Source organism: Dendronephthya gigantea, unplaced genomic scaffold, assembly GCF_004324835.1.
Source record: "Dendronephthya gigantea isolate DGI-Jeju-01 unplaced genomic scaffold, DenGig_1.0 000006F, whole genome shotgun sequence".
Classification (NCBI taxonomy): Eukaryota; Metazoa; Cnidaria; class Anthozoa; order Malacalcyonacea; family Nephtheidae; genus Dendronephthya; species Dendronephthya gigantea.
In genome coordinates this window covers 1,788,497-1,800,528 of record NW_021163016.1, presented here as the reverse complement: position 1 = coordinate 1,800,528, position 12,032 = coordinate 1,788,497, and the positions used below count along the sequence as shown (strand labels likewise).

General features: G+C 36.8%; 1 protein-coding gene across 1 annotated transcript; it reads right to left on the bottom strand.

Annotated features, from left to right (window-relative positions):
• Positions 1 to 634: 634 nt before the first annotated feature.
• LOC114516662 (dorsal-ventral patterning tolloid-like protein 1) lies at positions 635 to 11,099 on the bottom strand. The gene is made up of 11 exons (XM_028536195.1): positions 11,013 to 11,099; positions 9,033 to 9,080; positions 8,322 to 8,657; positions 7,743 to 8,078; positions 7,043 to 7,399; positions 6,116 to 6,460; positions 5,504 to 5,878; positions 4,633 to 4,995; positions 3,752 to 4,153; positions 2,672 to 3,028; positions 635 to 1,684 (listed from the first exon to the last, which is right to left on the bottom strand). Exons 1-11 carry the CDS (start codon positions 11,047 to 11,049, stop codon positions 1,611 to 1,613), a joined length of 3,030 nt encoding a protein of 1,009 aa, XP_028391996.1. The 5' UTR covers positions 11,050 to 11,099; the 3' UTR covers positions 635 to 1,610.
• Positions 11,100 to 12,032: the final 933 nt, after the last annotated feature.

Genomic DNA, 12,032 nt, shown 5'->3' with positions numbered 1-12,032 from the left:
ATACAGGGTGTCCCAAAAAAACGCAACCACTTAAATATGCAGAACATTAACACAGCTCTAAAGCGCAATAGATAAGCACCTCTGGGAATTGAAATGGCTCTTAATCCTTCATTTAAAATGCTAAAAGTCATTTTAGCTGAATTATGGTGCAAACCCGAACAATATTAATATTCTTGCATATTTAAGTGGTTGCTTTTTTTTGAGACACCCTGTATGCAGTCTTGTTACTCTACAGGGTGTCCCAAAAAAAACCGAAAACTATTGAAATCACTCATTGTTAAAATTTGAATGGCGTGTTTACGTGGGGATTTAATGCAACTTATAAAATGCTAAATGCTTTGTGTTGCTAGAGAAAGGGGACATGTCGAAGGTCATGGTCCTTGAGATATGCACATTTAAATATTGTTATCCATATTGGTAAATTGTAAATATTGTTAATAAATATCATTTTTGCGAACAAGCAAATTTTACTGCATCATATGCATGCATAAAAATGAGTATGGTAAACATTTATACACCTGTGGGTCCCAACAGAGTGCTTAGGCATTCAAACTCTAACAATTGCATTGTTATGGGTGATTTCAATAGTTTTCGGTTTTTTGGGACACCCTGTAGTACACAGGCAATTCGGGGGAAGAAATTCGCGTGATGCTATATAGTATTTCGATATTTAGGCCATGTATTTAAGCATTAAAGCGACATTGCTGGCATATTCAGCCAGGTCCAGCGTAAAAGAGCTAGCAGCTCCTGTTTTAGCTTTTCTCAGTTTTTCTTACCAGCGTAGAATAAAAGAGCGCTGTATAAAGTCTTAAGCATCGTCCGCCGTCTATGCTGTCATGAGATGAGTAAGCAATCATAAAGATGAGTACCACTCATAAAAACTGCAAAAAGGCCCATTTATGCTATATATAGTTACTGATCAGTTCAAATATGAGCAAAACATTCGTAGCTAATTAGCTACTCGTTCACATCTATCAAACGAAGTAAATCGCACGTAAAATCGCAGCAAAAATCGCAAGTGTAAACGGGCCTTAAAACGAGTAAAATGGGCATAGCGTGCTTTAGTGAAAACACCAGCGCAGCGTTTCTGTAAATTCTACGCGCAATGTGCAGTGAAGGGTCGCACAAGGGTTCAAAACAAAGGTTTTGATGAAGTTTTTCGGTATTCATACGGTCTGAATGTCAGTTCCGAGTTGTTTAAGCGAATGCATATAAAATAAAGGAGATTGTTTCGCTGTTAATTTGCCTAGCAAGATCGAGTAAAGTATCCACAGACCTATCCGGGCATCATTTTCTATGATTTACGACGTGATTCACACCGACCGTTTAAACACGAAAGGATGATTAGAAAATTTCTTTCGTAGAACGGTGTCTCGTAACTGTACCAATACTTAGTATTCTAAAATCACAATTTCCTCCCAAAAATGTTGAGTGGAAGATTACTTTTGAAGTCGGCATTGTTTCCGACGCCGACGGTGCAATTTATCATGCAGGTGATGCAGTAGTAATGCTTTTTCTTCTTTTCTTTAGTTTTCAGTTAAATATAGTCAATAAAAGTTTCAAAATTTATTTCGTGCAAGTGCATGGAATTACTCAACTGGCTACACACTCTAAAACATGGGCAGCAGCATCGACCAAAAAAGAATGATTCCAATAATAAGATTTTCACACTTTTCAGGTTTGCCTAAAAGTGTAGATAATGAGATAATGACGCTGGTTGAGGAGGGGGGATTTCGTCCTATTTACGTGGAGACTATCCTGTTGTTGACATGCAGTCAAATCTTATGCTATATGATTTGACTGAAGATCAGTGGCGTAGCCAGACTGACGATTTCGTCCCGCTATGTAAATTTCGACTTATTATGATTATTCATTTCTTTAGAAATTTATTGTTTTAACATTCAATGAACACCAAAATATTAGCATAGCAGGACAAATCGTCAGGGTGGATACGCTACTGCTGAAGACATGAGAACAACAGGATTGTCCACATTGGTATAGTATTGGAAACAAGGTTTTACTTCACGTTTTGCCTCAATTAAGAACATTGAAATGGAGATAATCGAGATGGACCAAAAGCTAAATATACTTTTCCCTTCTACAGGGTGTCTCAAAAAACCCGAAAACTATTGAAATCACTCAGTGTTAAAATTTGAATGTCGTTATTTTGAGACACCCTGTATGATTAATTGAGCTAAGCTAGATTATAAATCATGCATCATTAGAGTATAATAGAAAGCTCCAGCAGTGACTACGAGTACGTCTACGAGTACAAACTTCGTCATTCTCCTGTGTTGTTTGCTTACGCCATCAGCCTGAAATTCGTAGTCGTCGAGCTTTTGAAGTTTGTTAATTAATTAAGTATTCAAAAGCTCCACACCTCAAGTTTTTCCAGATAGCGTAGCCGTAGGCCGAAGCACAGCGTTTGGCGCGAAAATGACGAATTAGTCCTGTACTCGTAGAAAAAGAATGATATTCATGTGATGTGTTGATCTGATTGAGGAAATACAAGTTTTCAGATATGAGAATTAAAAACTCTTTAATTTGGGGGACACACTTTGGTAATGGAAACCCGCCTATGAAAATTCATACACCCGGTAAATATGCATTGTTTTTTTGTCGATGAAGTGAATAAACACAATCAGATTTTGAAAAGTTAAATGCACCTCACCTGCGTTGTCAACTGCAATGTATTCTGCGTAAAAGTAAGGCACTCCGTGCGATCGAGATGTAGAGTCCACCCACAATGTAACGTACAACGAGGGGCCTGTAGATTTTATCTTTTTCCACCAGTAATGCTCGCAAAAACGACCAAATGAAGAGCTGGTGGGAGAGAAACCATCATATACTTTAACGTAAGCAAAGCTACAGTCCCTTTGGGTAACGCTGGTATACTTGAATTTCAGTTCAATCTTTTTCTCAGAAGCTACTTTTATGAACCATGTACACAATGTCTCCGAGTTAAAGGGTGATCGAGGACCACTGAAATTGCCTGAATTCTTTGATAAGGTGCCAGTATGGAGACATCCTAGACCATAAAGATTAGGAGACAAATTGGTAGAAGGCAAGATCGTTATCTCACACGTACTAGTATTGAATATTGATTAAGCGAAAACAGAACATAGGCTGCATGCTGACTGGATTCGGTATCCTTTTTGAAGCAGCGATCCGATTTTGATGTTAGAATAACTTTAATGAGGCAGATTTTATATATTCGCATAGAATCTGGTATTAACATGTAGTTTTAAAGGCTGTATGCCGGCACACTCTCAACTCTTCTGACGGAGGCTCTTGAGAAGAGTTTTTCTATTGCAAACAATGATATGTATAACTCTGCATGTAAACACGTGAGCGAATCAAATCTAGCTACCTTAAAATCATTTATTGGACCAATTTTCTATTCGTTTTTCTAAAATTTTCACATTCGCATATACTTTAATTCAATTTTTAATAACTGGAAGTCAGTTCTGCGTTTTTTCAAAGATTGAACTTTCTTTATTTGCGACATTTCAAGCAACCCTTCGTCAGGCAAACCTTATACAATTTCTTTTGGTTAAAACAACTAAAAACGTAGTGAGACCACCAATTTTTCGTTGGGGTGTCCAAAATAAAATTGCTCAAGAAAAGATGAATTGGTCAAGAAGACAACAATTTTATATTCAGCTAGTTGTTTTAACAATTTTTTGGTACAGAGCATTTCTTCGTGAAAAGAATACGATTGCTATTTGGGTAAGGTAGCCCAACACGTTACCTAAATTCTTTGAAACACTCCGATACGTTGCTCTGAATCCCGTATCTTGTGATGTAGCATCTGTGTCGAAGTTGAGAAACAAGTTTTTTCCAGATGAAAATATGTGCGTCGAGTGGGGATTATTCCAGGTCGAGCACCAGCGACTAAAGTTAGCCATCTTAATTCTATTAGCAATTTTTATCCATTCAACGGCTTGAAGAGTGTCCCCACAAAATTTACATGACCCCGAATTAAACCCACAAGCTGCCAGTTGGAAGTAGGTGAATTCGAGGCGAATAACTTGGTTGTCATATGGTGCCTTCATTTGATACTGGCACTTTAGATTCCCTGGATAATTATCATTGGGATAACCCATGCTTGTTACTGTTCCACTTGAATGTGAAATTTGATTGATTGGACAAACTATATACCAAAATAATTTTTAAGCAATTATTTCATTGTAAGGTTAGTTTATCTACCATCAACGGGACTCTATCGCTCAAGCCTGTTTTTTTCTTGTCACAACTATCACACTACGAATGTAGTCCATATAATCTATACTCCCCGTTTGACGCACAGGCACTAGTAATTTGTGTAAAAATTCTTGATATATAATTCTTGATACCAATGTTTACTGGAAAATATATACCTAACCATGCAATTACACTGGTCGGCTTGATGTGATCACAGAACGCACAATTCTTTAACTCTCAACGGTTTTGAAAGCTAATCCAACCTAAATTTCACTGTTGAAAGTACTTCTCTCTGACCGATTGTCAATAGTGCATGGAAATGCGAGGTTAGGCTACTATGAGTGGTCATCATGTACCAATTATGCCTAGAAATGCTGTTTAAGACTTTGTATTTCGTTCCCATAATACTCAGATTTTTTATGCGTTTACCTTCTTCTTCTTGAACTGACTTATATTCTATGACAAAGCTCTCGCCAGCGTTATTAAGATTACTTTTGAATCTTATATTCACCGTATTACCACGCGAAATGACATCGAAGCTCTCTATGCACCATTTTCCAACAATACGTCTTCCGGACGAGAAATCAACGTCGGATATTTCAATATGATCACAATCAGAACCACACGGATGACATTGCTCCAAGTTGAGAGACCTGGACTTGATGCGAATGCGCTTGCCGAATGATACAGTTATCGTCCAATCACATGAAATCCCCCCGTAATAATGTTGTGGGAAACTTGGACTCTTTATCGTCCCTGATTCAGCGATGAGAACGCCACTTCCAGGACAGACTAAGACAATTATATTTAAGAACTTTTACAAACGGAAATTAGGCTTTTTTTAAGGAAACGAAACTTCGCGTTTCTAGGTAAAGCATAAGTTTTTTTAAATCGCTTTCTTTCTTATCTGTTACTTTGACAAAATTAATCATGATCAGGTAATTCTGATTCAAATCGATGTTGGCTTTACTAAAGCTCTGACCTCCATTTTGAAAAAAATACATGCATGATCACCGCGCTCAAAAGGGTTTTTGAAATATAGAAATCCATTCTGCAGTATTTGATCGATTATAGTTTTTGTTACTTCTTTATGAAACTAGTTGAGATTTTATAATTATGTTCAGTTTAAAAAACGTTAGCTTTGATAAAAATTTAACACCGAAATGAATTATATAGGCTCAGAAGCGAGACATTTTAAAAGTTGTTTCAACCGAGAAATAGATTTCTTTCCCGCTATTTCAGACCCGAGAAATAGATTTCTTTCCCGCCATTTCAGACCATGCAACTGGGGCTAACTCACCGTTATTCGTGTGAATAGCGAAGTATTTTGCTTTGAAGCCTCGATGTGACACTCTTGCGCTGGTGTGCATTTCAATATAAAGGTAAGTGCCGCTTGATACGAGATCAGCTCGAGTTTTGCACCAGCGTCCGAGTGATTTGCTATTTCTATTTGCTCCATCAAAGATGTCAATGTAATCACGGCATTGGGAGGAGCCATCAAAATGGGAAAGGTCTTCAAAATCTATTGTCTGAACGATCAGTCGAATCTTGTGGTCAGGTCCTGCTTGAATGCGCCAGAAACAATGCATATTTCCCCAATAGTGTTCCGGGAAATTTCGGCTATTAATTGCTCCGCCAAATGCGTTTGCTTGAAGGTTAAGGCTGTCTTTGCAAACTGCACGAGAAATTGTCAAAAAGAATGTTACTTTGAGTTAGGGAAACACATCATGCCTGTAATTAGACATGATGATATTTGAAAAGTATGTATGGCTTCTATGAGCTGCCTTATAGTCAGTCGGCTAACCATCAATGAGAGTACAAAGCATGCTTTTGTATAGCAAGAAAGATAATTGAAGTTCAAACAAAAACATGTTGATGAGTAAGATCATAGAGGTCAAAAGGTAATGTTTACCTTCGCTTTTATGAACAAACTGATATTTTCCTCGAAATCCACCGGATCCTCCCTGATATGTTTTGAAGACCAACGACAGTTGCGAAGTACTGGAAACGAGGCTAACATCCTCATTTTCATAGGTGCCCAACTTGCTGTCAATAATAGAAGGTCCATCATACACCGCCAGTGATTTGCAACTGCTCTTACAATTGATTGTAGAAATATTCATTCCTACGGTGTAGAACCGTACGAGGTAACTCCCTGGTGCATGAAGTTTCCAGAAACAGTTGATATTGCCAGGATAGGAAAAAGGGTAGTTCATGCTTTCAATAGTGCCGCTGTCTCCATTGGGTATTGCACAAACTGAATGAATAATTATCTCATTATTAGCTTAAGGTCTCTATTACTTTCAAAAACATTCCCGAACTGGTTAAGTTTTGATGATTTGGTGAATGTTTGAACTCGATTAATATTTTTGAATTATTCGTCATCCAGCTTAAACGGGTTTTGGTTTACAATTAAGGTCAGAGCAGTAACGAAGTGACTACAAGAGTCCTCGCAAACGATGAAAAAATTTGGATAAAAATACCAAAAAATTAGGCTGGAAGCTATAGTAGCATTCCTTTCAGAAAGTTGCAGTGATTATCAATTTTTGCAGTGATTATATATTAAGAAGTGTAGTGATGAAATGTGATATTTTTAACTTATTCATAAACCTTAGTATTCTGAGATTGGGGTACTCTTTAACAACTGTTGGCTTTAAATCTGTAGTATTTTGCTTAGATGCCTATATGTTAGGCCTTATATGTCCAGCTATCTTACTACCACCGAAACTCCGACGTTTACTTTCTATCAACTGCGCCTCGTCGAATTTTTAATTGTTCCTAACATTATTCCTAAACCGAAGGCTGCTAACGTTATTGCTAGCTCTTTTCATGAACTCACCATTATTTTTAGGAACTGTACGGTATGTTGCGATGAGTCCTTTATTCGTATCAAACTTGCTTGTCTTAAACTTCACCTTCATATACTTGCCAGTGGAAACAATGTCTGGTTTGCTCGATCGCCATTTTCCAAGATTTTTGCCAACCAATTCCGTCTCCCCGTCGTATATTTGCAGAAAGCCGCAAGAAATGCAGCCACCCAAGTCCAGTTCACTTACAGTCAAACGGATCAGTTGACCATCCCTTCCTTTAATCGTCCACGCGCAGTCGACAAGTCTAATGTAGGGAGACGGTTGGTTGTAACTTTTCAGAGTTTGTGAATACTCATTCGCTTCCAGTGTATCTGCTTGCTTGCAAACTAGAATAAAATGCTCTTTATATTTATATCTTAAAAGAGTTAAGCTTTTTTCAAACTGGAAGAGATTTGAGAGAGGAGGGATAATTCCATCGAACAATATCATGCATACTGGCCTACTATCACTTTTAGTAAAAAAAGTCGCCCACATGTTGCATAACTTAAGTAAAGGGTGTTTTAGGTTAGAGGAAGTTAATATTTTTTAAGAAGAAATTATTTCATTTACTTTGAATGTGATCATTTTATTGAAACTAAGCATCCAATAATTTTTCCAGACATTAAAAGCGGGCTCCGTTACTCTATTCGAACACATTGCAAAACTATGGGAGTTGTAATGCAGCATTACCTCCTATCTCTCTTACAAACTTATATTCAGCCCGAAAACTTTGTGTTGTTGACTTCGGTGTGGAAACAAATTTCACAAGCATGTTCCTCCCGCGAGAAATGATACTTTTTTGTGGTCTTGAGCACCACGAGCCGATCTTTGTTTGAATGCCATGTAAAGTATTATAAACCTCAAGCTGGCCACAACTGCAGGAGCTTGAACAAGTTCCAAAGCTCAGCGAAGACACATCCAGTACCACGACATATCCCGTATAATGCGTAGTCAACGTCCAGGAGCAATCCACATTTCCATAATTCGAATAGGCCGTGCTGATGGTGTAGGAGTCCTTTTTGCACACTTTAAGTTAAAATTGATCACAAAAAATAGGGTTTAGCGGGATTTAAAATGCACCGATGAAAAGGTACATTATTTTCCATTCTACATGAAGTATGAAACATTTAGGCAATTCTGATTGGCTTATAGCCTAGAAAATGTAAGCAGATTGGCCGATTATGGTTCGAAACGGAATTCCTCCTTGTTCTTTTGTTCGACTTGTAAGGCGAAATTAGGCAATCTTTATGCGGCCTATAATGTACTCACCATCGCTTCGGGATATGGAGTAGGAATTTGCTTGAAATCCGGTGTTGGCTCTTTGACCTTTGGTGTGATCAGTGTGAAACGCTACCGTTAGGTAGCGGCCTGTGGACACCAAGTAAACCGAGCCGGTGCAGTACTTTCCGAGGCTTTTACTGCTTTTACTGTCTCCGTCAAAAACCTCGACATAATCACATGTGCATCGTGAGCATTGCTCAAGATCAAGAGAGCTGATGTCCAACCTTACTATGTCTAAGCTTGACGATTTAGTCCAAGTGCAATCCAGGTTTTCTGGATACTTGCCGGGGTAACCAGGGCTTCTGATATTCGAATATGAGCAACCTGATATAGAATAAATATGAACCTGAATATATGAATAACCAAATAGAATATAGTTTTTGATTAAACTTTATACAACAAAAGATCGGTAAATCTATTGCACGGAGGCTTATATGCATTTGTATAAAGTAATTTGAGCGCCCTACTTGCATCGGCGAACGGAGGTTTCTTACGTATATAAAATGATATTTTTCACGTTATGGATCAGTTATCTAGATTTTTCTGATCACGTTTTCAGAATTTACAAAGCTTTCCTAAAAAGCACTCAACAAGCGATGATGTTATGCATGGAATATATTCCTGCTTGGAGTAACGTATGTTTTATCACGATATCCTATGCAGTAAAGTAAATCTTGAATTGATTGGCCGTTTACTTACTGTGAGAGCAAGCAACTTTTCCACAGCAATGAAGTATAATGACAACACCTGTCAATATCAACAAAACGAAACATATTCAAGGTAGTAAGTTAGGGCGATGCATACATTTTTGCCAAGTAAAGTCAGGTTAATCTGGCATCAGAGATTATTATTCAAAGGACACCTTATCACTGCAAAGTTGTAAAATTTATGTAAATACAACGTTGTCTATTAAGAAAAACTCTGGCTACCTTGCTTCAACATATGTACGTGTACTGATTCTGCAAATTAGATGCTGCTTTCGCTGTCGCGTTTTTTGCACGTACGTGAGTAAAAACTCGAAACTTTCTAAGTAAATTGTTATGTAATTAATTTTACGCCTGAAAAAACGCATCAAATCAGCAACAGAATCCAACCCTATGAGTCCAACTCTAGGTATACGTAACACGTACGTAAACGTTTAAAACCTTTTGAGTTGTTTTATAATTAATTTTGTTGCAGAAATAACATACTGAATCTTTAACAGAATCCAACTCTATTCATCTTGTTAATCGTAGATTTCATAAGTATCATTTCAGTGGTTTTAAAATTTTACGCGTACGTGCAAACGTGACAGTGGAAAGCAGCCCTTAAGATTTTCTGACGTAATTGACAAATGCTATACACACAAAATAATTCGTGCATATACTGTATATAAAATAATAAATTTCGTATTTTATCACATCACAAATTGGTTATCATTGCACCTTAGTGGGGCGCTGTGATAGATATTTGAACAATGATATCTCCATATTATTTAAATTTTATTTGTATGCAGTGCAATTGAAGTCTTTTTGACTGTAGTATAAAGAGTTGTTTCCGAATTGCTATAATTCCATTAAGGAATGATACAAATAAGCCAATTCGTTAAGCATTTACTTACTATATAGGCAGTATAGGCAATAACATGCATCAGTCTGATGTTAATCAACTTTAGGGTTCTTTCAAGGTGATTTGTTTACAAATTAAAATTAGTTTTTAGCCATCTTTCAAGCTCACCTTGCCGAGATGAAACAATTACATGAAGAATTTGGTCTCGGCAAAGCTGGCTAGCTCGCAGCTTTTGATAAGCAAGATCGCCAAAGCAGCCTGGCGCAGCCATTTTATCGTTAGAAGTCTAAAACATATACAAATTTATATAGAAAATTGCACGGTTCAAGAAGTATTTACAAAATCCCACGCATATTTGGCCGAATATAGGTACCTAATTTTTGTATCCAATTAGTATCTAGACTACATTATATCGCTTTCGCTTTTAAAAGTTTTCCCTGCATGCTATCTGTTTTGAAATGTTCTGCGTCTACACTTGAGCGTTACACTGCGTATGTATTCACAAGATGCCATCCGAGAGGCAATTGTTGCTCGATTCGAGAAGTATTATTAGAAAATTAGTAGAAAATTACAATCTTGCAGAAAACACATATACATTAGTTTTACGCCGCAGTGGAGATATATACATTAACCCATTTTACGCCAGGCGCGTTTTAAAAAGTCGCGAATATGCTGAATTTTTGATCGCATGCAGTGTAAGTCGAATCCATAAAGTAGTGGCGAATCTATATTAGCGATAGCGGTAAATAACAATATTTTCATAACAACATTTTTTTGTTTCAAACGAGCTGCACTGCAGCAAAATAATTGAATCAGCTCTTGTGTATATAATTAGTGTCTAGGCTACATAATTTAACTTTTGCTTTTGAAAACCTTGCCTCGCTATCTGTTTGACAGTTTGAAATGTTGTTTCGGCATGCACCTATATGCCTGAATGTAACACTGGGTTTTACAAAGCTGCGGATAAATTATTACTTTCAACGTTATCAAAACTATGAGGATGCAAGGATATTCATTAAATACATCGCGTCTTCCATTAATTGCATTAACAAGAGAACATTTTCCAACCAGTAATAACACACAAGATACACCTTAAACACCAATTCACCAAACAAACGTCAAAATTCTTACCCAAAAGAAAATAACTCCTGGACAATTCGCTGGCCATTTTCGTATGTCAAGCCTTGATTGACTCAAATTTTAAGTGCTGTGATTTCCTGATGGACGTTATATAATTATTTGCTAGCATAAACAGTCATGCGCAACAGGAAGTTACCAAATGCAAAAATTTCTGTAAAGGTTTTGAATGGAAAATACAAATTTTGTGTACTTTGTCCCCGTTTCCTCATAGACAACAAAATAACCGCAATTTTTTATGGTTATCTATAATATATAATATATTTTCAATATAATTCTAGAGTTAGATGAAAAGGGCAAAGACAAAGACCATTGAGTTGGTTGCCACGATGAACAAAGCATATATAAACTCTATGTTGAGACATTTTCTAAAACGAATGCATTATTGTTCAAAACGTCTTCTTATCTAGGCAGCTTCGGCCTTGAATTGATAAACTTTCATGGTCACTAAATTATTTTGACGGCTTCTTCTTTACGCTTGTATTATCTTGAAGATTGTCTGCCTTAATTATGTTGCTAAACAAATGATTTGCAAATCGAAACTTCGATAATCTCTGGAAAGAAATTGTTTACCAGGTCTTGATATGCAGAATTTTCGTTGCAATGGTTAAATTGCAAATGAAGTTGAACACAAAATTTATGGATATTCTCTTTTATGATCGCGAAAACAAGGCATGAACACTGAACAGCATGCATAATACAAAACTCTTATAATATTATAATACTTGTCTTTGTCTGAACTGACATGAATTGAAATGTAAATTATGTAATTTTTGGATCGATACGAGGAACCGATAAGAATTTCTTGGTATTTTCACAAGAAATACATATCGAAAGTAGAATCACAAAGAAACACAAAAATCTAGCAATAAATCTAGTGCATAAACAATTCAAACGAGGTCCTCTCAGTCTAAAATCAAGAAGTTTTTTTGTACATTTTTTGTTGCCACTGAACAGATTTGTCTTTGATGATATACAGCGGTTACAGGTTTGCTCTGTTCACATCACCCAACC

Coding starts and splice junctions, on each gene's coding strand:
- LOC114516662 (XM_028536195.1), bottom strand. CDS start 11,049: ATGGCCAGCGAATTGTCCAGGAGTTATTTTCTTTTGG. Junction 4,996..5,503: donor CGCTATTCACACGAATAACG/GTGAGTTAGCCC, acceptor TAATTGTCTTAG/TCTGTCCTGGAAGTGGCGTT. Junction 4,154..4,632: donor GTCAGTTCAAGAAGAAGAAG/GTAAACGCATAA, acceptor TTTGGTATATAG/TTTGTCCAATCAATCAAATT.